This window comes from Monopterus albus, unplaced genomic scaffold (assembly GCF_001952655.1).
Source record: "Monopterus albus unplaced genomic scaffold, M_albus_1.0 scaffold81.1, whole genome shotgun sequence".
NCBI classification, from domain to species: domain Eukaryota; kingdom Metazoa; phylum Chordata; class Actinopteri; order Synbranchiformes; family Synbranchidae; genus Monopterus; species Monopterus albus.
In genome coordinates this window covers 1558672-1580987 of record NW_018127961.1, presented here as the reverse complement: position 1 = coordinate 1580987, position 22316 = coordinate 1558672, and the positions used below count along the sequence as shown (strand labels likewise).

At 40.6% G+C, this 22316-nt stretch overlaps 2 protein-coding genes across 7 annotated transcripts in view; one reads left to right on the top strand and one right to left on the bottom strand.

Annotated features, from left to right (window-relative positions):
* Positions 1-1170: 1170 nt before the first annotated feature.
* Positions 1171-9551, top strand: mc2r (melanocortin 2 receptor). 3 transcript variants are annotated; one of them, XM_020606740.1, is made up of 5 exons: positions 1171-1247; positions 3225-3345; positions 4240-4615; positions 7237-7570; positions 7670-9551. In XM_020606740.1, exons 3-5 carry the CDS (start codon positions 4245-4247, stop codon positions 7793-7795), a joined length of 831 nt encoding a protein of 276 aa, XP_020462396.1. In that variant the 5' UTR covers positions 1171-1247; positions 3225-3345; positions 4240-4244; the 3' UTR covers positions 7796-9551. The 3 variants fall into 3 exon arrangements, with proteins under 3 accessions (XP_020462396.1, XP_020462394.1, XP_020462395.1); XM_020606738.1 differs by having other exon boundaries at positions 7237-9551; XM_020606739.1 differs by lacking the exons at positions 1171-1247; positions 3225-3345 and having other exon boundaries at positions 3917-4615; positions 7237-9551.
* Positions 9552-9575: 24 nt separating this feature from the next.
* The window catches only part of LOC109963850 (melanocortin receptor 5-like), a 174091-nt gene continuing 161350 nt past the window's right edge, over positions 9576-22316 (bottom strand). For 2 of the 4 annotated variants that reach the window (XM_020606732.1, XM_020606731.1), the window contains exons 3-7: positions 17070-17299; positions 16760-16866; positions 14917-15105; positions 13150-13709; positions 9576-10333 (exon numbers count right to left, since the gene is read on the bottom strand). In XM_020606732.1, coding sequence (XP_020462388.1) covers positions 10302-10333; positions 13150-13709; positions 14917-15105; positions 16760-16866; positions 17070-17237 — 1056 coding nt within the window. In that variant the 5' untranslated portion in view covers positions 17238-17299 and the 3' untranslated portion in view covers positions 9576-10301. Of the gene's footprint in view, positions 10334-12700; positions 13710-14916; positions 15106-16759; positions 16867-17069; positions 17300-22316 lie in introns of those variants that run through there. The other 2 variants (XR_002275451.1, XM_020606734.1) reach the window with 2 other exon arrangements.

Below are 22316 nucleotides of genomic sequence, written 5' to 3'. Positions count from 1 at the left end.
CCAAGAATTTCCATAATGTTGGGAATGAGTCACAGCGGGTTGTCAAATACTAATTTCAGAAAGAGGCTTGCTGTTAATACTGCACCTCAAGAATAGCTTGCTGGATCAAAAACTGTTTTCCACTAGTTAATGTATTGTCTCTGTTGATTTCTGCAGCCAGGTGCTGAATTGCTAAACCATTGTAATGCCCAACAAATGATCATCTCACACATTATATATGCATTTAGCATATAGACTATACAGTGGCAGCTTTACCCTCAAAGCTTATAGTAGTTTTTAAAACAATGGGTCCTGGGTTGAAAAAAGCAGCTTCCCATTTGTAGAAGGTGACTGAACTGTTGATAGCAGGTTTTATCAGCTACTTGCAGCTCGATCAAACTATTCCTTTGTTTTAATACAACCCATTGTGGCTGCCTTCTTGCTGGTCTTTTTAAACAGCATGTTTAACTGAAGGCAAATGCAATGCTATCCTGTGTGATGTTGGCTGGGGTTGCTGAAAAGCAAATTTCCTAAAACCCAAATAAGAGCAAGCCAGAGCCACTGTGTAGCACAGACAGAGTGAGAGCTAGCCAGCCATGAGAAGCTACTATGGTAGAGAGCATTACCAGTGTGTTTACTATATCTGTTTGAGAGAGTTGCAGTGTGCGTACCTGTGTTGTAGTTGAGCCAGTGGTGTTACTATGAGAAGCTCTCTGGTGTGTGTCTGTGGGGGAGTATGTAGCCATAGCGCTGTTGTTTATCACTGTTAAAGTTACTATCTGTCAAACCTGAATTACAGTACATACCGTAGCTCCGCATTTTACAAATATAGGCTCAGCCCTCTAAAGTTATGAGTGAATAAAACTTTAAATATCATCAGGTCTTATTTAATTAGATTAATAAAATGTAATAAATTGGACATCTGTCTAAACAGACAGAGAGAGAGAAAGGGAGAGAGGCAGGGACAGAGTAAGTGCACTGACTGTCCTTGTACTGAAATCATAAATGGACATAGTGACAAACAAGAAAAACAAAGAAATGAACTAATAACGTGACACAGCCTTGGTAAGGCCGCCTTTCAAGGCTAAAACAACAGTGTTCCCTGTCTCTCCCATACAAACACAATCCACTGTATAAAACCCTGCTGAAGACAAGTGCACTTCAGCTTATATCAGTGCTGTTTTTATGACAAGAAATGAGAAATCAACATCTAATAGGCCTCCAGAAAAGAAGGTTGTTTCAGCAGCTGGCAGCGGAGTGAGGAACAAGTAAGACTTTTACAGGATCATTTTTCTCAAGCTTTTGCATTCACAATGTCTTATTAGAGATTCAGCAGGGACACTATATCTATATTTTGTCTGTCTCACCTCGCTACATCATAACGTAGTAAACAATGTGCAGATTAGTATGTCTGATTGTGGCTCACCATAATGAGGGGAACAAACCAACCAAAGTTATATCAGGAGAATTTAATGATGAGGAAAGTTGACAAACACTGAACAGAAGAACAGAAACGCTAACAAACCCTACAGTAAAAGCAGGAAATAGCAGCTGAGATCTATGGCCACTGTATTATAAAAAGAGAGTAAACAGAGGTGGATAGCGCTGACATCCTGCTGAGATCTAACTAAGGCTCCATCCATTACTATTCCTGCTCCCACTTTGTGTAGTTCTGGGTGATTCATACAGCTTTGATCATCTTTCAATGGGAGTTCACTGCTGAGGGATGATTTTTTCATCGTCACAGCTCACAGCATCTGTTCTAATAGGAATCGTGATCAATTTCAAGAAAACAGGAACAAAATAGATGGCACCTTTTTTATACCGCAACCTAGTTCTGAGAACTGTACAGTGTTGACAATCAACAACACCATCAGTGACCCATTTATAGCTTCATTCAACTCCAGATGCATGTGTTGCACCATATGTCACATATAATTTTACCTTTTTTTGATAATGATATTTATTAATCTAATCAAACTTGCTGCTCAGCCCAAACCATTCCAGTCAAGTGCTACTGCTGTGTGTTCTTAGGCCACTGGTCTTTGCCTTCCTCATTATGGAAACATCAGAAGTAGAGGTAGAAGTAAAATGTATTAATTCACATTCGTGGAAATTGCATTACTCATCATGAGCCTTCATCATATAAAAACAGACACACATACTGTATTTATCATTAAGCTACATCGTTAATATAATGTAGCAAGTCCCTGCAAATGTTACACCAAGGCTGATATGACCTTAATTTTGAAAACATCAGAATACTGATTGACCACACACACACACAGAGAGAGATAGATAGATAGATACATAGAGAGAGAGAGAGAAACAAAGAGAGGACTGTAAGCACATTTGTGAGGTGCTTCTTTAAATGTCACTTATTTCAGAGGTAAAGGCTATAAAATAATACAAGTATATTGTAAATACACTATTATGCCATTGTATATGATATATGATCTTTCTACTTTGTGATTCATTAACACTAATTCTTTTGGTTCTAACAAAAAACCCACAAACTAGTGATTTTCCCATCAGTCTCAGATATACTTTATGTTTTAGGGCTAATGAGCAAATGATCCCTGACAGAAATGAAGAGGCAAAAGTGGACTGCTGCAGGAATTTGCATGTTATATGTACAGTAACAACAGTAGAAACACTTCTGTATTTCATGTTTGCATTACTGATTTTGTACTGTAATTTCCACAACAGTAACAAATTGCTTAGTGCCCCTATCGTAGGTGATGATAAAGTTTGTAAAATTAGACAGTAGTTTTTAAGGTTTCTCTTATTGGAGCACCTCTGACTATTGTGAAAACTATGAGACCAGACTGACAAGGCAAAGAGGGCTCAGAGGGTTTTGGATAAATGCTTATAATTGTTATAATCATCCCTTGTCTGCAGCCTGGCAGTAATTCTTACTTGTAACCTGGATCACAAAATGTTTCTTTCATTTTAATTATGATGATGATGACCAGAAAATGTTCCTTTAAAATTGTGTTTCATAACTGTAGGAGTACTGTCCAATTACAAAGATGCAACTAAACCTTTCCAAGGGCAGAACACAGCTGTTAAACCTTGGACATAAGGTCACACTAATCATCAGAGGGAAAATACAGGTGCAATGGAAGTGATTATCTGCTAATGCGATGTAGTTCATACTGAACTCACCAGGTGAAACACTGGATATAAGATCTATATAGGACTACATGCCTGTGGATATTAATAACACACTTTTTTTTCTACAGGTGAAGCATCAAGCAAACAGTGTTGCAGGACTGTGCAAACAGCAGAGGATACGTTGATACGGTTGCGTGGCTGGAGCTCATGACTGAGCTGTGGAGAAACCACCACCACTGAAAATCTGATGTATGCTTATAAGACATTTTGCTGACAAGTGTCAAACCAGCTGCAGAGAGTAGCCTGTTGACAGCATTCCTGTGTGTGTATGTCCTTAGGTTTGACCTCCACTTGTGCGATTACTTAGAGAAGGCAGCACTCACACTGTGTCAGCTGAGAACAGCCCTCTGCCATTTTAGGTCAGATTAGACTTCAGGCGATTTGGCAGACAGTGCATTAAACTACACTAGAAGCAGTGTTTAGTTTGACACCTGATTTTGATTTGGCTTTAGTCTTTTGACAAGAATGCTTGTTAGGTCTTGTCACATTTGAGTAATTTGATTTTTAACATTTTCAGCTGATAAAAACTAAAAACCTAAACCCATCCCTTCTAATAGCAAGATAAAGTATTGCATTAGGTTACTTTTCTAATGCATGCTTCTTATCTAATTCTCAGTGGATGATAGATGAATGTAGTCCATCAATCCAGTTCTGCTAAGAACTAGTACTGTCAAAGAACAGCATTGACTGACATATTATGTTACTGAATATAAGATGTTGTTTACTAACAGTAGTGTAACAGGTTAAGTGGCTAAATTACCTTCTAAACAAGAGATAGCTGGGAGGTGGAGGAAACTTCAAAGGCTCAGCATCAAAACAATAATTATTCCTTGGTCGGTTCGATAGTCTTTCACAATATTGTTTAGTTTTTGCTTGTTGACAAAAACTGAAAATCATTTATTCATAGTAAGTTTCAATGGTTAATTTTTATATAGTTTTCACTGACAAAATTAACATTGACTAGTAACTCAAAGGGAAATTTCAGACTGAGATAGTGAAGCATCGTACCTCAGGCAGAATCTTCAAAGGACAACATTACTGTTTAAGTTGTTGCAATTCATGTTAATTGGCTTTACTGTCTAGTTAGAATGGGACCTTGGCAAACTATGAATGCTACATCAGAGAACCAGTCAGACTGCCCCGAGGTAAACGTCCCCTTCGCTGTCTTCTTCGCCATTGGAGTAGTGGGCCTGGCCATGAACCTCCTGGTTGTGGTGGCTGTCATATGGAACAGGAACCTTCACTCGCCCATGTATTGCTTCATCTGCAGCCTGGCGGCTTTCAACACTGTCGCCAGCCTCATCAAAATGTGGGAGAACGTGATGATTGTTTTGGCTGACATGGGACAGCTGGAGAGGAGAGATTCCTTTGTAACCAAGCTGGATGATGTGATAGACTCCCTGCTGTGTATGTCATTCGTTGGCTCCTTTTTCAGTTTCCTGGCTATTGCTGTGGACCGGTATGTATATATGTAGGAGCTAGATTTGCTCATAAGATGTTTTGGACAAGTGTTTACAGTACCGTATCTTTAAACTATATATTGTTAAGAGGGATGGAGCTGAATCTTTGAGGTATGGACAGTTTTCACCCAAGCTCACAAATTCACCAGAAGTCCCCCTTTTAATGGCGTCATAATGCAAAAACCTTTTCTGGTTTATTTTAAAGAGAAATTTGATTGAAAAACTCATTTAAAGAGCCCATGGCATGCTTTTCCTTGTTTTCTTACTTATCTAATGGTGAATTATCATCAGACAAGATCTAAAGCTCAAAAAATGAGGTGTACCAAAGTTCTAGTCCTTCTATGCAGAAACAAGTCTTGCTTATGAGGATTTTTTTCTAACAAAATTAAGTCTTAGGTGATAGCTTAAGGATTTCCTTGAATGGTCATAATCTCCAGGCAGTTGCACATTCATGTGATCTTGCCTGGCATCCTCCGGTGCCATTGTAAAAGTGATGTTTCCACTACTCAGTGGGACTTAATAGTAAGTGTAAAAAAACGCAAGTTGCATGTCTGTTAATGCCTTGTTTCTGTAACGTTAGAGAGAACTGCTGTAAGGCTGGAGAAGTTACTATGTCTGCATTATGACAGTTAAAATATGGCAGTAATTACTCGCTTTGTTTAGAGGGTTACACATCTCTTTTCATCGGCTCATATAGCGCTGTTTACCCTCTATGGAGGAGAAATTCAAATTAATGAATGCTGTTGCAGTTTGTTGTACTGTCCACTTTCAACACAACACTGGCGGCAGGAGTTGTGCATGTACACAAACTGTCCTCTTGTTTTTAGGAAGAGGCTCTCTGGAGTTATCATTTTGAAATAATTACCGACTATGTGGAGTTATGATGGATGCAAAGCTAATCTAGAGGTACCCAAGATTAAACATTAAATGGCTGGAAATGAGCAAAATGAGCATGCCATGGGCGTTTTAACTGAAAGAAACAAGAATCATGGTGGGCACAGTAAACAAAAAAAGAGATTTATTTCTTCTGGTTACCGCTGTGCTGAGTGTTTGAACTGTCTCTCTATGGATCCTGGCCCTATAACCAATTATCCTCTGCTCATATTTAAAGTCAAAGCAGGCCTCACTAACTATGACTCTAAGGATGTGAGAAACTTCCCTACTAGTCTCTAACTCACAGACATACAACTAATTAGAGGCCAACTTCAATGCTTTCTGCATGTTTTATTACATATCATACTGTGATGTTACTGTTCAGCATGTTTTTTTCCAGACAGCCTCTCATTTCAGATCATGCCAGTATGGTATGACAACACAAAGTGACAAAAAATGCCTGTAACCTATCAAAGTGAATGTTTAGCTGTCTGTATTATTTGTTGTTTTATCATCACATAGTAACATAAAGCAGACAGGGACTTCTCTACTTCTGTGTTCAAATGCCCACAGAAAGCTTTAATATCTCAAATCTACCATCTAAGCAGGCTTTATAAAGCTACTGCCCTAGACTGCATACAAACCTTAACTAGATACAGATGTCATAAAATGGGCAATGACATTTTAGAGATTTGTAGTATAAATCACCTGAATGCATTGACTTAGAAGACTTTATACAGTCTCCGATCACAACCATCCAAAAATAATGTAATTGTTTTAATGTCAACTTGTTTACTGCTACTGATAACCCTAATCCCTGGAAGATGCTCTACAGCAATGACATTTATTTCCCAACATTTTGTTTTGCTTTCAGACCCTCATTAAGTATTTGCCCTTTTTAAAGCTGCATTCAGTAATTCTTGGCCATTTGGAGGAACATAAAAAGCTGAAAACCCATTAATATCACCTTATAAAGTTGTGATGGTTTACACATCCTGCAGACATGACACAATATTCAGATTCATTTAGAGTTGTGTTTGTGAAAAATGTAAGTCCAGTATTCACTGCATCTAGAAAAAAATATACTACATAGACCTCATGTAATGTGTGGCATTAGCCTGGTGAATTAAATGGCCACTAATAAAAAAAAAAAGGAAAGAAAATACAGGAGGAACTTCAGAGTTGGGTGTTAATTCTCTCTGGGTTTGTCACTACACAGTCATTTACCCAACTGTAACATAACAATCTTACAAAAGAGGTTATAATCAATATTTTTTATGTTGTCTCAGATCATAAAACAACTTTTATGTGATAGGGGAGCTCATAGTGACAGAACCAGAAATAATTACCATCTGAATCCACAGTTCCCCCCAGCTCTATAAATGAAGCTTTATATCAGCTTAGGGTTTTGCTTTTACAACCTGGTGCACTGTTGTGGTTCACTATAAATCCTCTCATAAATCTGCCACAGCAGGCAGCTGGTTGGCTGCAGCAAATAAGAAAAAAAACACACTCTAAAATCCCTTGTATGCACCTGGCTTCAAACAGCAGGCATGGCTAGCAAGCTAGTGAACATAATGAAGATTTATTAGCCACAGAGCTGCTGCTAAAGGCATTCCCTCAGGTGCTGCATATCAAGTTAAAAGATGAAAGTATGTTAGTGCTGAGTTTACAGCTTGTTTTTGCTGCCCCCAAGTAGCAAGGCGTAAAGTCTAAGTAGATTACAGTTATTTGTTTTCATTTTCAGTTACATCACCATCTTCCATGCGCTGAGATACCACAACATCATGACAATGTGTCGCACCAAGGTCATCCTGGGTGCCATCTGGGCAACATGTGGGGTGTCGGCTGTGCTCATGGTGATGTTCTTTGAATCCAAGTTCATCAAGATCTGCTTTGTCATCTTGTTTGTCGTCTTCTTGGTAATCATCTGCTTCCTCTATGTCTACATGTTCATGCTGGCACGCATCCATGCCAGGAAGATCACAGCTCTGCCGACCAGCAGCGGGCGGAAATGTCGCCGCCAGCAATGGTGGGGGAGCAGCATGAGAGGGGCCCTGACTCTCACCATCTTGTTTGGGGTATTTGTGGTGTGTTGGGCACCATTTTTCTTCCACCTCATCATCATCATGGTGTGCCCCATGAACCCATACTGTGAATGCTACCGATCGCTTTTCCAGCTACATGTGGTGCTGATGATGAGCCACGCCGTTATCGACCCTGCCATCTATGCCTTCCGCAGCGCTGAGCTCAGACACACCTTCAGGAAGATGCTGCTTTGTTCAGACTGGAAGCATTACTCATAAACAGATCCCATTTATACAATTTATTTTAGCCTTTACTTATCCACAGTTGATCTTTACCTGCAGACACCTTTAAATTCGCTGGCAGTCAACAATACATTGTGCTGCCACTGAGTAGCAGGGGGTCAGGGTCACCCTGGAGCAAATAGTCCATTTTCTTCCTTGACTTTACCCTAACTGGTATTTGAAACTAGGTAGATCAAAGCTACTGGATCCTGTACAATTGTTTTTTTGTGTTCAACTGAGCACATTTTATTTTTCTTCAGTTTGCACACACCTAAAACTGATGTTTTTTTTCATTAGGTAACAACCTAACAGCAGTCTGTCTTCTAAACATCAATTTCTCCTCCAAGACCTTATTTCACTTCAAATCTTGATTGAAATGACCCATCTGCACCACATTTACACGAGACATGTTTTCTAGAACCAATTTTACTTAAAGTGCTTTTTTTTTTTTTTTACATGGATCATACACAATTTCCAACATTCACAAGACCAGAAATGTACAGCTGATGAGAACATTATGAAAGCAGATCTTCATTTTGACTTTAGCATTTATTCAGACACATAAATAAAATAATTCATTTTAAGCAACACAGGGAACACTGACATCAGCCATCCATCCATGTTCTACCGCTTAGTCCCAAACGGGGTCACGGGGGGCTGGAGCCAATCCCAGCCGGCTGTGGGCGAGAGGCGGGGTACACCCTGGACAGGTCGCCAGTCCATCGCAGGGACACTGACATCAACCATTTCCAATGTAGCTCACATTTATATTTCTGTATGCCATCACTTTACTATTAGCTAACAGGAAATACTTCAGTGGACTTACACGTAGGACTAAGCATGCAATTAGCACTCAAGAGATGGGCTCTGTTCAGTGTCAACATACAGTCACTCACTGTTTCTGTGGAAACAAGAACTGACTTCTTTAGATAACAGTGAATCAATTTGCATAAGTGCACAGATATATCATGATGAAGTTGAATGTACATTCGGCAAAACTGAGTTATTCTTCAAATCTATGGGAAAGAAAAATAAATATCATTGTGTTTTAATAAATGCTCTTTTCAGTGTAGTGTATATTTGTATGTTTACTCATATGTTCATTTTCTTTTCTCACAACTTTTAAACATAACAAACATTAATGGAGGTTATATTAATTACAATACAAAACATCAAAGTTGTTCCAAAAATGTCTTGAAGATACATCTAGTATTTATAGCTGGCTTCTCTTTGCAATAAATATTAATATATAACACTGGATGTTTAGTGCGTACCATACAGCAATGATGCATACTATTTTGTATGAAGAGCAGATGGTTGATACTATGAAGAGTCCTCTGAAGCTTCTCAGCTGGGAGGTAGGCATCAACAGCACACACTTACAGAGAGCACTGTGAAGCTCTTTGTACATTATTTTCTTTACATCTCAAGTGTGACCTTCTGGCATCTTTACTTACTGCTTACTTATATGATATGGGAGACTGAGTGACTCTGCATCCTAATCATAGCACAAACTGTTGTGCTGCTAACCGTTGGCAGATTTAAAGCTACAATATGTAATTTAAGGTTGTGCTGGCATGACACACTAAATCATCCCACTCCGCTCCGCCCAGCACTCCCTCTCCTTGCTCCACTATGCTCTACTACACTCCACCACGCTCTGCACAGCTGTTCAGATATTTATCATTATGAAATTACAATAAATGAGAATGCAACAAAACTTGCTGATCAGAAATAATTGAAAATCTCTGATTGGTTAGAGAGGTCAGTCAAAACCCTTTAGAAGCTAATACCTCTGCACTGCTGCCAGTGCTGTCCAGTGAGTCTGGTCACAGGAGGCTTCGACAGCACATTTCCACATTAAGATAAGTTTTAGATTTCTCCAAAAAATATTTGACAAATCTTACAGTACATACTGTCACTTTAAGGAAGTTGATTGTTATCTGTAATGCAGCAACAGGAGGGAGCCAGGGCACAGAGCAGCAGCAACAGAAAATGGACTGTTGACAGATAAATCTGTCCAACCATTCAGCAGCAGCCAAATTAATAATCTGCAAAAGGGACAATCAGTCTATTAGATACATCAGGAGAAAATGATCTGCTCAACAGTTAACCTTGAGTGAACTTTGAAGACTTGTATCTGGATTAGATGTAAGTTCTCACAGTCAAATAACCAAAGAGGTTTGTTTTGCCTTCCAAAATGATGTGAAAACACTGTCATTACTGGCAGAAGGACGTAATTTGTCTTTGGTTTACAAACCTGTTACAAATGGCCGTGGTTGATTCAAAGGTCAAATTTCTAATCTGCTGCTGCTTCTAAGTTGATGATCAAGATAGGCTGCACTCTCTCATGTGTTTGTTGCCACTGCCTTTCTTCATTTTCTCAGCCGTCTGCAACCTGTCCCGGATTACCTTTACCAGAGAAGAGCTCTTAAACATCAGACAACTCACTCCGAATACCTTTTCTCCCATTTTTGCTATCGCAGACAGCTGTGGCGACATTTTAGTTGGAGGGACAGCAGTTCTGTACAGGACCTGGAAGAAATGGCAATGCGGAAAACATTACAACAGTGAGGGCCCCAGATGCCGCTCCTGTCTATCCATTGAGCAAATCTCTGCTCTCTAGCCAACAAAATAGAGGAACTCCTTCTCATCAACTGGACTAAATCTGACTTCTCACGCTCTGCTGCTCTATGCTTCATGAAGACTTGGCTCATTTACTCTATCTTGGACAGTGCAATAAAAATACTGGGGTTTCAGCTATACAGAGTGTACCAACCCGACACTAGTCCTACTAGCTCTGCTACCCAGCAGAGCATAATCAGCTTGATGCCAGCCCTGCTAGTTCTGATACCCAACAGAGCATGACTAGTTCGATGCCAGCCCAACCAGCACACTCTCCTGAGTGTGACCAGTCCTACACAAGCCAGCCAGCTTGCTACTCCTGGTAGTGCCTTACCAACCAACCGTCCCGTTATCACTGTCACTCCAGCCAAGTGCGTCCTGCTCAATGTTTCTTCTGTACTTGGCTCCTCTTTTGTGGCATTCCGGATCGACGCTCGTCTGCAGGCCCCACTGCTCCAGTAAAGCCAGCTAGCTCAACGCAAGTCCCCAGCTATTCTGCTTCATCCAGTCAGTGAGATCCTGCTGTTATCACGCCTCAGCCTCACCTATCAGCCAGCCACCAACCCAGTGCCATCTGTCATCACTGTCATCACGCCACTGGCTCTGGCCTCTTACCAGTCTGCCACTCTACGCCAGACAGTTCCTCCCTGATTCAGTCCTACCTCTCCTTCATCAACCACCTCACCATCTGGCCCAACATTGTCAGCCTGAACTGCACTGGTGCAGCTGCTTCCCTGTGCTGCGGCTGGTCCCTCTCCTGAACTGTGTCCCCAGCTAGAGCTTCTTGCTCCCGTCTTCCCAGCATCCCATCAGTGCAACCTGCTAGCTTCTACCCTACCTTGGGCAGTACCTGTCAACAGTGAGCCACTATTGTGACTGTGACTTGTTTTTATTATTCTCTGAACTTATGTACAATAAACTTCTTAAAACATTTCATTCATTTCATTAAGTCCAGGACTTAAATTCAGAGCTATTGGTCATAACACTTTTTATCACTTACAAACCATTTTATTTACAGAGAGAATTTTCCTCACTCATTCTAGTAGGAGTGTATATATCACCACAGGCTCACACTAGCGCACTACAGCACCTGGCAGAACAGATAACTAGTGGGGAACTGAAACATCCCAACTCTCCACTCATTGTTCTAGGGGATTTTAACAGAGCAAATCTCACCCATGAACTCCCCAAATACAGACAGCACATCACCTGCCCCCCCGGGGACAAAAACACATTGGACCACTGCTACATGTTAATAAAAGACGCCCATCGCTCTGTTTCTCATGCAGCCCTCAGACTGTGTGATCACTGCATGGTCCATCTAATCCCAACACATAGACAGAAACTTAAAGTTGTGAAGCCTGTGGTCAAAACAGTGAAGAGCTGGACTGAGCAGGCAAAGTCAGAGCTACAGGCCTGCTTTGACTGGACCGACTGGTGCGTATTTGAGGCTTTGTTTACAGATTTGGATGAACTCACTGACCCTGTAACATCTTTCATCAGCTCTTGTGAGGACGTGTGTGTGCCCGTAAAGACCTTCTCCACATACAACAAGCACTGGTTCACAGTAAAACTCAAGCAGCCAAAGAGGAGGCTTACAGAAGTGGGGACAGGATCCTGTACAGCCAGGCCAGGAACACACAGACAAAGGAGATCAGAGCAGCAAAGGGGAGCTACTCTGAAAAGCTGAAAACCTGTTTTCTGTGTGGAGAAGCCTCCAAAACATCACTGGCTACAGGAAACCATCCCCTTCTGTGGAATATCATCAACTGGCAGATGACCTCAATGTGTTTTACTGTAGGTTTGAGAAGCAGAACTCCACACCCCTCCCCAACCTCACCTCGGACCCAGTAGCTGCTGCCCCCATGATCACCTCCCTTTCCCTCCAGCCCCCCACCCCTGAAGATCTGTGAAAAGGATGTATCTAGCCTTTTTAAATAACAAAAGATCAGGAAGGCACCGGGCCCAGATGGCATAACCCCTTCCTGCCTGAAAATTTGAGCTGATCATCTGACCCCCATCTTCATGCAGATCTTCAAAAAATCACTGGAGCTGTGTGACATTCCTTCTTGCTTCAAACGCTCCACTATCATCCCAGTCCCCAAGAAAACCCCCATCAGTGGACTGAACGACTACAGACCTGTCGCCCTGACATCTGTAGTCATGAAGTCCTTTGAGAGACTGGTGTTGGCCCACCTGAAGCACACCATAGACCCCCTGCTAGACTCCCTGCAGTTTGCCTACCAGGCAAACAGGTCAGTGGATGATGCAGTCAACATGGCACTGCATTACATCCTGCAACACCTCGACTCCCCAGGGACCTATGCAAGGGTCACCGTTAAAAAAATAAGATTAAAGCAGAAGGATGAAAGAATTGTCAGCTAGAAGGACAGGCCAAACACTTTTCATGATGCAGTTTCACTTGTATCACGACTTTGAATTGTCTTAGCTGGGTGTTTAATAATGTACCGAATGAATTAGCCACTTTGGCAGATGCATTAGGAGATAGTAGATGAACCTTTCTACTGCGAGTGTCTCTTGTCCAGTTCATACTGGACAGAACACAAAATGTGTTAGATTATACACTGTAGTGCCCGAAAAGTGCAACGAATCTGTTCTCAGAATATTTTGATAGAATCCCTCATTGTTACACTCCAGTGTCAAACTCAGCCAGTCTGTCCTCGTCCTGCCACTGGTCTTTTCAGTCCATGTCTCTCAGTACTTACCAGTCAGAGTGCAGATGTTGGTGCAGATGTTTCTCAGGCTGTAGCAACAAATGATCTCCTTAAAAGTCTTCCTCATCTCCTGACTCCTGAAGGCATAGATGAGCGGGTCAATCACAGAGTTGCACATGATGAGGATGAGGTACATGTTGAAGTGGGACATGAAGCATACGCAGTAGAGGTTCCGTGGACAGGAGATCATCAGGATCAGGTGCAGGAAGAATGGAGCCCAGCAGACAATGAAGATCCCCAGCAGGATGGTCAGTGTGATGGCCCCCTTCATGCTGGCCCGCTGGTGGATGGAGTTGTAGCCAGGCAGGGCGGCAATGCGCTTGACATGCGAACGGGCCAGCATGAACATGTGGCTGTAGAGGGAAGCCATGATGAGTAGCATGGCGAAGAACATGGAGACCAGACAGATGATCACGGGGGTGGTGTCTGAGTAGATGATGAAGACAATACCGCAGCCTGTGCAGAAGGTCCAGATTCCTGCGATAATGCAGCCAGCTCTCCTCACTGTCATAATGTTGTGGTACCTCAGTGCATAGAAGATAGTGACGTACCTGTAGATAATAATATAGCGTATATTGATTTCTGAAGTAATGTAATGTTCTAGCAGTCTTTACAAGTCACTAGGGAAATGCAGAAACTAATGAGGACGAAGCCCTTTGAGATGGCTACTGAATTCAAATGCCTGTGCACAGTAACACTGCTTTCTTAATTTCTTCTTCTTTCTGCATTCGATCTGATGGCATCACTGGAGTAACTTTCTCATATTCAGCAATGATCCTCCAGTGACTTCAACAGGCTTTGTACTACTTTTATGGATTGAACTTCCTGTATGAATTTGGTGGAGTTCCCCTTTAAGTAGGAAACAAGACATTACATACACTACCGTTCAAAGGTTTGGGGTCACCTCTATTCTTCCACTTGTTACTGGCGCCATTCAACAGCCAAACACACCTGTGGCATTCTTTACACAACTGAAATCAAGTATTATTGAGACAGGTAGCACTGTTGCAGAAGTTCCCACAGATGTGTTGCACTTGTAGGCTGTAAACATTGACTTTCAGTATTTGTTTGTAATTGTTGCATTGCATGCTTACCTAAAAGACAAATTTAGTATTTTCGATTGTTCAGCTGCACTTCTCTGCACTTACAATGTTACCTTGATAAAACAGCAGTTTGCTACAGTATTTATCTGTTGGACTTAACTGAAAGAGTACCATTTGGCATTGCTTCCATATTTTCTGATGACTAGCACTAATTTACATGGCCCATTCCAGAACCCTTCCTAAAAAGACATTATACATAGCAGTTCTGTTCTAGGGCATTATGACAAAACTGTTGGACCTGAAAACCCAGTTATTCTGAGCACCATTATGTAGCTGTTAGGTAATTGCATTGCACAACCCCTGTTGTTACACAAAAGTATGATACTGTTTTCATCGTTTTCATTTGCATTAGCTGAACTAAAAATGTGGACTTATACTGTGTTTTTAGGGCACAACGAAGCAATGTAGTCTAATTACACACACTGACTCTCATGAGAATGCAATGATTCTCCTTGACAAATATTAATAAGAAACAGTACACACTCAGAAGTACAAGAGTGTGTATGTGTATGTGTAGAATGTAGTGGCCCAGAGGTTCAACAAGGATTTCAAGAGAGAGATGTTTCTATCCGTAGACATCTCTCCCCATAAAATTAAATTTTTTCATCATTAATGATGGAGCATGGATAAGGTTTGCAAATCCAGTGTTAGGCACCTGTCCACAGCAATGGCCAGTAGGCTGCACATTGATGCAACGACAGAGATGCAGATCATGGAGTCAAACACGTTGTCCATTTGCCGGATGAAGTGGTCCTCCACCACTAGCTGTCTGTTGTTCAGAAGGTAAATAATGATGGTCTCCCAGGCGTTGGACACACTCACCAACATGTCTGCGACTGCCAGACTGCAATGACCAGACAAGTTAGGTCAGACTTCTTCCTCGTGAATCAGGAGCCTACAGAGCAGCTGTTCTAGCACTCTGTCACAGTGGAAAACCAGTTTAATGACTTGACAATTGAAAGTGCATTATGCAATCTATGTGACATTTTCAATTGACATCTATGACAGGGAGGCAAAAGTGAGGCCAAGTCACTGATGTGCCAAGTCAAGATGCTACTCCTAAACTTTTTGCAGAAGTTCGTACATATCAAAATTTAGAGACACCAACAGAGAAACCATTAGTGGTATTTGAGTTTCACCCAAGATGGATTTATTTTATCAATATTTATTCAAAATTATTCAAAGGTGACACACTGACAGTCCTGACAAAAGCAAGAAATTGTGGTGTTTTGCACTGAATGCTAACATCATCACAATAACAATGAGCACTTTCACTTCTTTTACTTTACTGGTCAGTTCTGCTTCTGCTAGAATCCCTCTGTGTTTTGCAAAATAATTCACTCAAGTGAACATGGGAACTTTGCAGTGTTAACTTTTTGCATCATCTTAATTAACACTGGGTGGGAGGCATGGTACCCTACACCCTAGACAGGTCAGCACAAGACTGAATCATTTATTTATTTGAACAACTTGTGGGTGTTGAGCTCAAGATGTGCAAATTCTCATCACTGGGTTAACTAAGCCCACTTTGCCACCTCAGGGGCATGTAAAAACTTTCAATTTTTGTTGTTCAAAATGTGTATAAAATAAAACAGGTGGACTCTCTGCTCATCTCTGGCACAGCCTCCTGTTACACATACACACATCAGAAGCAGAAGAAATATGTGTAGCGCTCACAGTGACATGCTGATAATTCTATCCAGTGCTGTCTTCTAGAAATTACAATTAAACTGCAAGAGCAGTCACGTTTTGCAGGAAACATAATTGCAAATATGTTGATACTAACTGTATCAGCAAAATTTTCGCAAACATATTTAGTTTCTGCCATAATATCCAATTTAGCAGTACATGACTTTATATGACTTTATAGTGATAGGGGCAGCATGGTGGCACAGTGGCTAGCACCGTTGCCTCACAGTGAGAAGGTTCCGGGTTTGGGCTCCCTTTCTGTGTGGAGTTTGCATGTTCTCCCCGTACTTGCGTGGGTTCTCTCCGGGTACTCCGGCTTCCCCCCACAGTCCAAAGTCAATTGGTGTCTCTAAATTGCCCATAGGAGTGTATGTGTCCATGTGTATAGTTGTTTGTCTATGTGTTAGCCCTGCGATGGACTGGTGACCTGTCCAGGGTGTACCCCGCCTTCGCCCGATTGCCGGCCGGGATTGGGGATTGAGGCCCCAGCTTGTAGATGGGTCAAAGTTCAGCTCCAGACTCAAGGCTTTTATTATTTCACTTCATACTGTGCCTACATGATGCATATTCCTAAATAATTCTGTGGCAATTCAAAATTACTGCAATGAACAGAGAATGGGAGAAACAGAGGCCTATAGCTCATTTCTACCCCAGGGCCCTATAGTGTGGTAATCTACCACAGATTTATTATAACAATATAGATACTGGACAGCAAGGAATGCCACCCAAAGCTCAAACTTCATGAGTAACCTATAAAATATCTTAATATCCATAAACAAATTCTATAATGTATGTGAGCAAGTATTCACCTGCAGACGAAGAAGTACATGGGTGAGTGGAGGTTCTTGTTTTTGATGATGGCTGTGATGACCAGGATGTTCTCCAGCAGGGATATGATACCCAGGATCAGAAAGACCTGATGAGAAAAGACAAAAATACAATGCAACAGTGAGAAGAGTAAACATGAATAAAACAGAAGAGTAGCACAAAATGAAGTACAGTAGTGGTTCCCACCTGAGCAGAGTACGCACAAAAAAAATAATACTATAAATTGCCAATCAAAACTGAAACAGTTTCAAAAAGTGTATTTTGGTGTTGAGTGCACACACAAATACAAACCTCTACAGCGATGTGGACCTGCTCACATGCTGCCGGTTTGGAGGTGCTTGTCATGTCTGGTAGCAAAGGAGGGGACACGGTGTAGTTTTGGTAACTGTAGAAGTAACCCCAGGTGGAGTTACTCAGTAGCACCTCCTCATGGTAAGAGGACTCATCAGACATGTTCATTCTTGCTTTGGCTCTGGTCCAGATCACTGCTGCTCTATTCTGGATGGCATTTTTCAAGCCAACTGCAAAGGAAAACATTAAAGTGAGACTTGAAGAATCGATGCCAAGGTGCACTGAAGCTGTTCTGGAGACAAGTGGCGGCTCATCACCTGACTAAGACACTTCATGTTGGTTTTTCCTCTCATTTGTCACCAGTCTTTACCTTCTAAACTGACATGACTTATTTGTACACCCAATAGTTACAGAGCAACATTATCATTATGGCCAAGTCCAATATTTGCTCTCTTGTACCTGTTTGTGGTCTCTACCATCTCCTGAGGGAAACACCTGGCTCTTTGGCTGCTGAACACAGCACTGTGTGGACCAGCTAGTGGGTAACTCTGTCTGATTGCTGATTGTTAACTATAATGTTATCATGGTAAATATCAAGCTACTGCCAGCAGCTGATTAGCTTATTTGAGCATGAAGCTAAAGCTCATTAATTAGCAGTGGTGGAAGAAGTACTCAGATCCCTTACACAAGAAAAATTAGCAATACCACAGTGTAAATATACTTTGTTACAAGTAAAAGTCCTGGATTCAAAATGTTACTTAAGTAAATGTGCACAGGTATTAGCATCAAAACATACAGTACTTAAAGTATAAAAGTAAAAGTACCCATTAAGTAGAAAGACATATTTAACATTAATCATATAATTTAACATATCATGTTATTATATTACAATTATTGATGCATTATTGTGTTCATCATATTTAATGTTGCAACTGGAAACGAGGAACTAGTTTTAAGTAGCTTATATGCTTTTAATTTGAAATAGTGCTGGGTAGTTTGACTATACTGATCTTCAATAATGCTTTTTATTAATCTGATTCTGAAAAGTAACTAGTAACTAAAGTTATCAAATAAATGTAGTGTAAAAAAGTACAATATTAGCCTCTAAATTGTAGTAAAACTGAAGTATGAAATAGCAAAAAATGAAAATACTCAAGTAAAGTACAAATACCTCAAAATTGTACTTAATTACAGTACTTGGGTAAATGTACTTGGTTACTTTCTACCCCTGCTAATTAGCACATCTTATTTGATTAATTTCTACAAAAACTCAAATGTAAAATCTACATGTTGTGATTCTGCAAGTTGTTATGTGCTGGTCCATCTCATTTATTTCTTTGCTGGGTGCCTAGTAATTTCACAATGACAAAACATAACTTAAATATGCTAATTAGTGAGCTTTAGAGGTGCTAATTGTTGGATTTTGTTAACTTTGGACAGAATCAGCCTAGGTATTTCCAGTTGCTGTGCTCACCTAAGCCAAACTGCTGCTGGTGGTAGCTTCATATTTACTGTACCTTTCACCAAACCCTCAGCTACTTCTGTGTTTATTCTTTTACGATAGTATTGACTTTTCCTAATTTATTTAAAACTTTGTAGAAGATGTGTTTTAACCTGACATTAATATTTAATATAATTAAGGGACTGCACACTGCTGATGTTTGGGGTCAGTGACCTAGGTAATAAACTCAATTTTGCTTCTTTGATTGATGCATGGTACAGTTGTTCAATACAGCACATACACAAACACACACACACACACACACACACACCCTTGTTTTTGTCACTTACGTGGTCCCCACATAGACTTACATTCATTTCCAGGAGACTTACCCTAACCTTAACCAGAACTTCTACTTGCCTAACACTTAACCCATAGCCTAACACTTAACGAAAGCCTACACTTGCTCTAACCTTACACCCCATTGTTTTCATAAAATCTGACAAACTATGCTGTCGGGACCAGCCTCTGGTCCCCACAAGTGATCCTGGTCCCCACGAGGATAGTAACTCATGGATTTTGGGCTGCACAATGGGTGTTGTGCGGCACACACACACACACACACACACACACACACACACACACACACACACACACAGACACGTGAACAAGAGAAGAAATTACCTCAAGACATGCAGTATATTCTTGCATATGTGCACAGAAGCATGCACACATAGATGTCCTGTACATGACTGAAGCCAAGGGGTGGCCAGGGGTGGCACATCCCTACAATCTGATTGGCCAGCCCTGGTGCCACCCCTGCCAGAATCAAAAAGTGATGCTTGTCAATATTAATCAATGAAAAATGAAAAACAATGACAAATTGTTGTTTTTCCGGTGCTTTGTACTTGATATTGGTCAAATTAGTTTTATTTTATATCCCGCATGCAGCATGATATTTAGATTACTTTCTCAGATTGTGTTGTTGTGGATTACTTGGCGTGATTTGCCTCAGTGGGGTGTGGAGGTGGAGGGGGTCGTTGTGCAGCAGTGATATTACTGGCCTGGATTAAATAAGGTTTACAGCCAAAGTTAGCTAAAGAAAGCACAATGTGTCTTCTTTTTACACACAATAAACAATTTTATTCACTTGGTTTATTATTAGAAATAGGGATTTAATTTACTTTTACATGCATTTCAAATGTGCCACCCCTCTCTGAGTTTGTGCCCCAGCCTGGCCACCCCTTCCAAAATTTTCTATATCTGCCACTGTCCTGCACAAAACAGAGCCCTGAAAATTGTTACACTGTGGAAATCTCCCATGGGTGGTAGAGGGCAAACACATAAAAAGGAAGGACAAAGCCATTTGAATCACTCTTTTCTCATGGGCTGATTGTTGTTTCTCTTGGCTGAAATATGACTTTGTAATGAGTGGAAACGCCAGAGTCAGTGTCTTTCAGGCATGAGATATGTGTCTCAGCAATACTGACACTTAGTAGGACGCATCTGAGACAAATGATGTGCCCGAGGCAGATTATCAGTACCCTGGTAAGAGGCCTTTGCATTTTAATCAGTATTACACACTGATTACCCTTTTAAGCAGTGAGGTGGTAAAATAATTTTTAATCTGTTGGGATTGAACAAGCTCAGGAAGATTTGAAAAGGTCTAAAATATAAAAAGAAATGCATCCATGTTAAAATATTTTCACTCAAACTATTAGGATCAATCTGGCCTCAAACAATGGGAAAGCGAAGTCAGTCTCAACAGAACTCAAGGATTAAGAGTTGACACATTTTGTGCTACACAACTGACCCCTTCTTAAGTTGATTTAAAATAACTTTGTACACACGATACAAAATAGTCAGCCTAAAATTAGACTTCTACACTGGAGGCATGAGCCTAAAACAGTCACAATTATCAAAAGATTGCATTCAAATCTATGCACCATTAAAGGTCAGTGAGGCAAATAGTTGCCACTGACAAAATTAAAAGGCACAGGAGTTTGTTCTGAACATTCCAGTTGGGTATGACAAAAATGAGATAAAGGGGCCTCACATGACACCCGGGGTATAAAAAAGCCTTAGTGTTATGATCCTGCCCTCAGCTGATGAGATGTGATGAGACTAGAGTAGCAATAACAGTTCCTTTCAGAGAACAGCCTGCCCTGTTTCTCAGGTCAATTCATGACCTGACATACGGACCCTCTGGTGATGTCAGATGACTCTATTTATGTTCCCTATACTTTTGCACTGAGGAAACATAACCTCTTTTACTCTGTCTTAAAAAACTCTGCAGAGTCATGTGGCAACACTGAATGTGAAAAATGGGGGAAATAAACACCCTGACAACAGCATAAAACCATTTAACTCAAATTAAGCAATGCACAACAAATTCTGCATTAGGACCACCTCAACCCCTGTTTGGACTGCAGTCATTGTCATTAAGCAAATCCCATTACAAAGTGACACTTACAGTACTTAACCTTTACTGCAGGGCAAGGAAACATCAATACCAGGTTGTTTGTGTAGTTAAGACTCTTACTGCTGTCATGCATGCACATAAAAAGTATGAATATCATTGCCATTTTAATGGAACTGCTGCAGTATTAATTGTCAGAATACTTATCATAAAGTGTTCAAAATCAAAAAGCAATTACTCTAAAAACTAGCATTTATATATCAATTACAACACATTTAACCTCTTAAAATGCCAGTGCAATTCAAATTCTTAGCAAAGTTATATTTCAGTTATTTACTTTGTGTGATGTGTCTTTTCATTTCAGTAGTTCAACAGTTTTCATTTTCTCACATCAGTTTATTATTGATTGGCATCACTATGATATGGTATTCTTCCTAACTACATATAAATTGTTAATAAGCTCTGCTTAACCTGAAAATATGCCTATATTTAGTATCCAGCTTTTTGCTGTTTCCCATTCTGGAAGATAGCAGGAGAACTTTATCGGCCATCTGTCCAGCCCACACACACAGATGGAACGATATGTAAGGTAGAACTCATATTTTCAGCAGCAAAGAACAGAAATAAAAATTTATTGATACTTTAGGTGACAAAATAGAAAAAAAATCCCCTTCCTTTTCAAAACTGAAAATTGAACAAATGTTAAGTTGCAGGCTGGATGTACAATACACTGTAAGCTGTATTTCATTTGTCATTGCCAAAATATCCAGACTTGCCAGCCAGTATCTGCTGCTTGCCTGCAACATTAAAGTGATGTAATGTATCAGTTATTATAATCCAATAATATGATATACATTATGTCATTCTGCATAATGAGTACTTTTACATTTGGTACTTTAAGTGTATTTTGACGCTCATACTTTTGTTCCTCAGTGTTTTTAACATTTTATAATATTTTACATTACTTGTAATAAAGTCTTTTTACACTTTGGTACCGCTACTTTTACTTAAGTAAACAGACTTCTTCCACCAATGAGCAATATAGTGATTAACACAACTACACCGCTAAAGGGCTGTTGTTGCATGAACCTGACCACAGATGGACTGAGAACCTCTGACTCAAACTTCAAAAAGGCACAACATGAACCCGTCACCCCAAAAACCCCTATCGAACCTACACTTGTCACCTTTCGGCTTTTCCTCACTTGTGTTGTTCCTGTTTTGGGGTCCGATAGTCGAACCTCGGATTCAGGAGGAACAATGTGGTTTTCGTCCTGGCTGTGGAACACTGGACCAGCTCTATACCCTCTTCAGGGTGGCGGAGGGTTCATGGGAGTTTGCCCAACCAGTCCACATGTGTTTCGTGGATCTGGAGAAGGCATTCGAC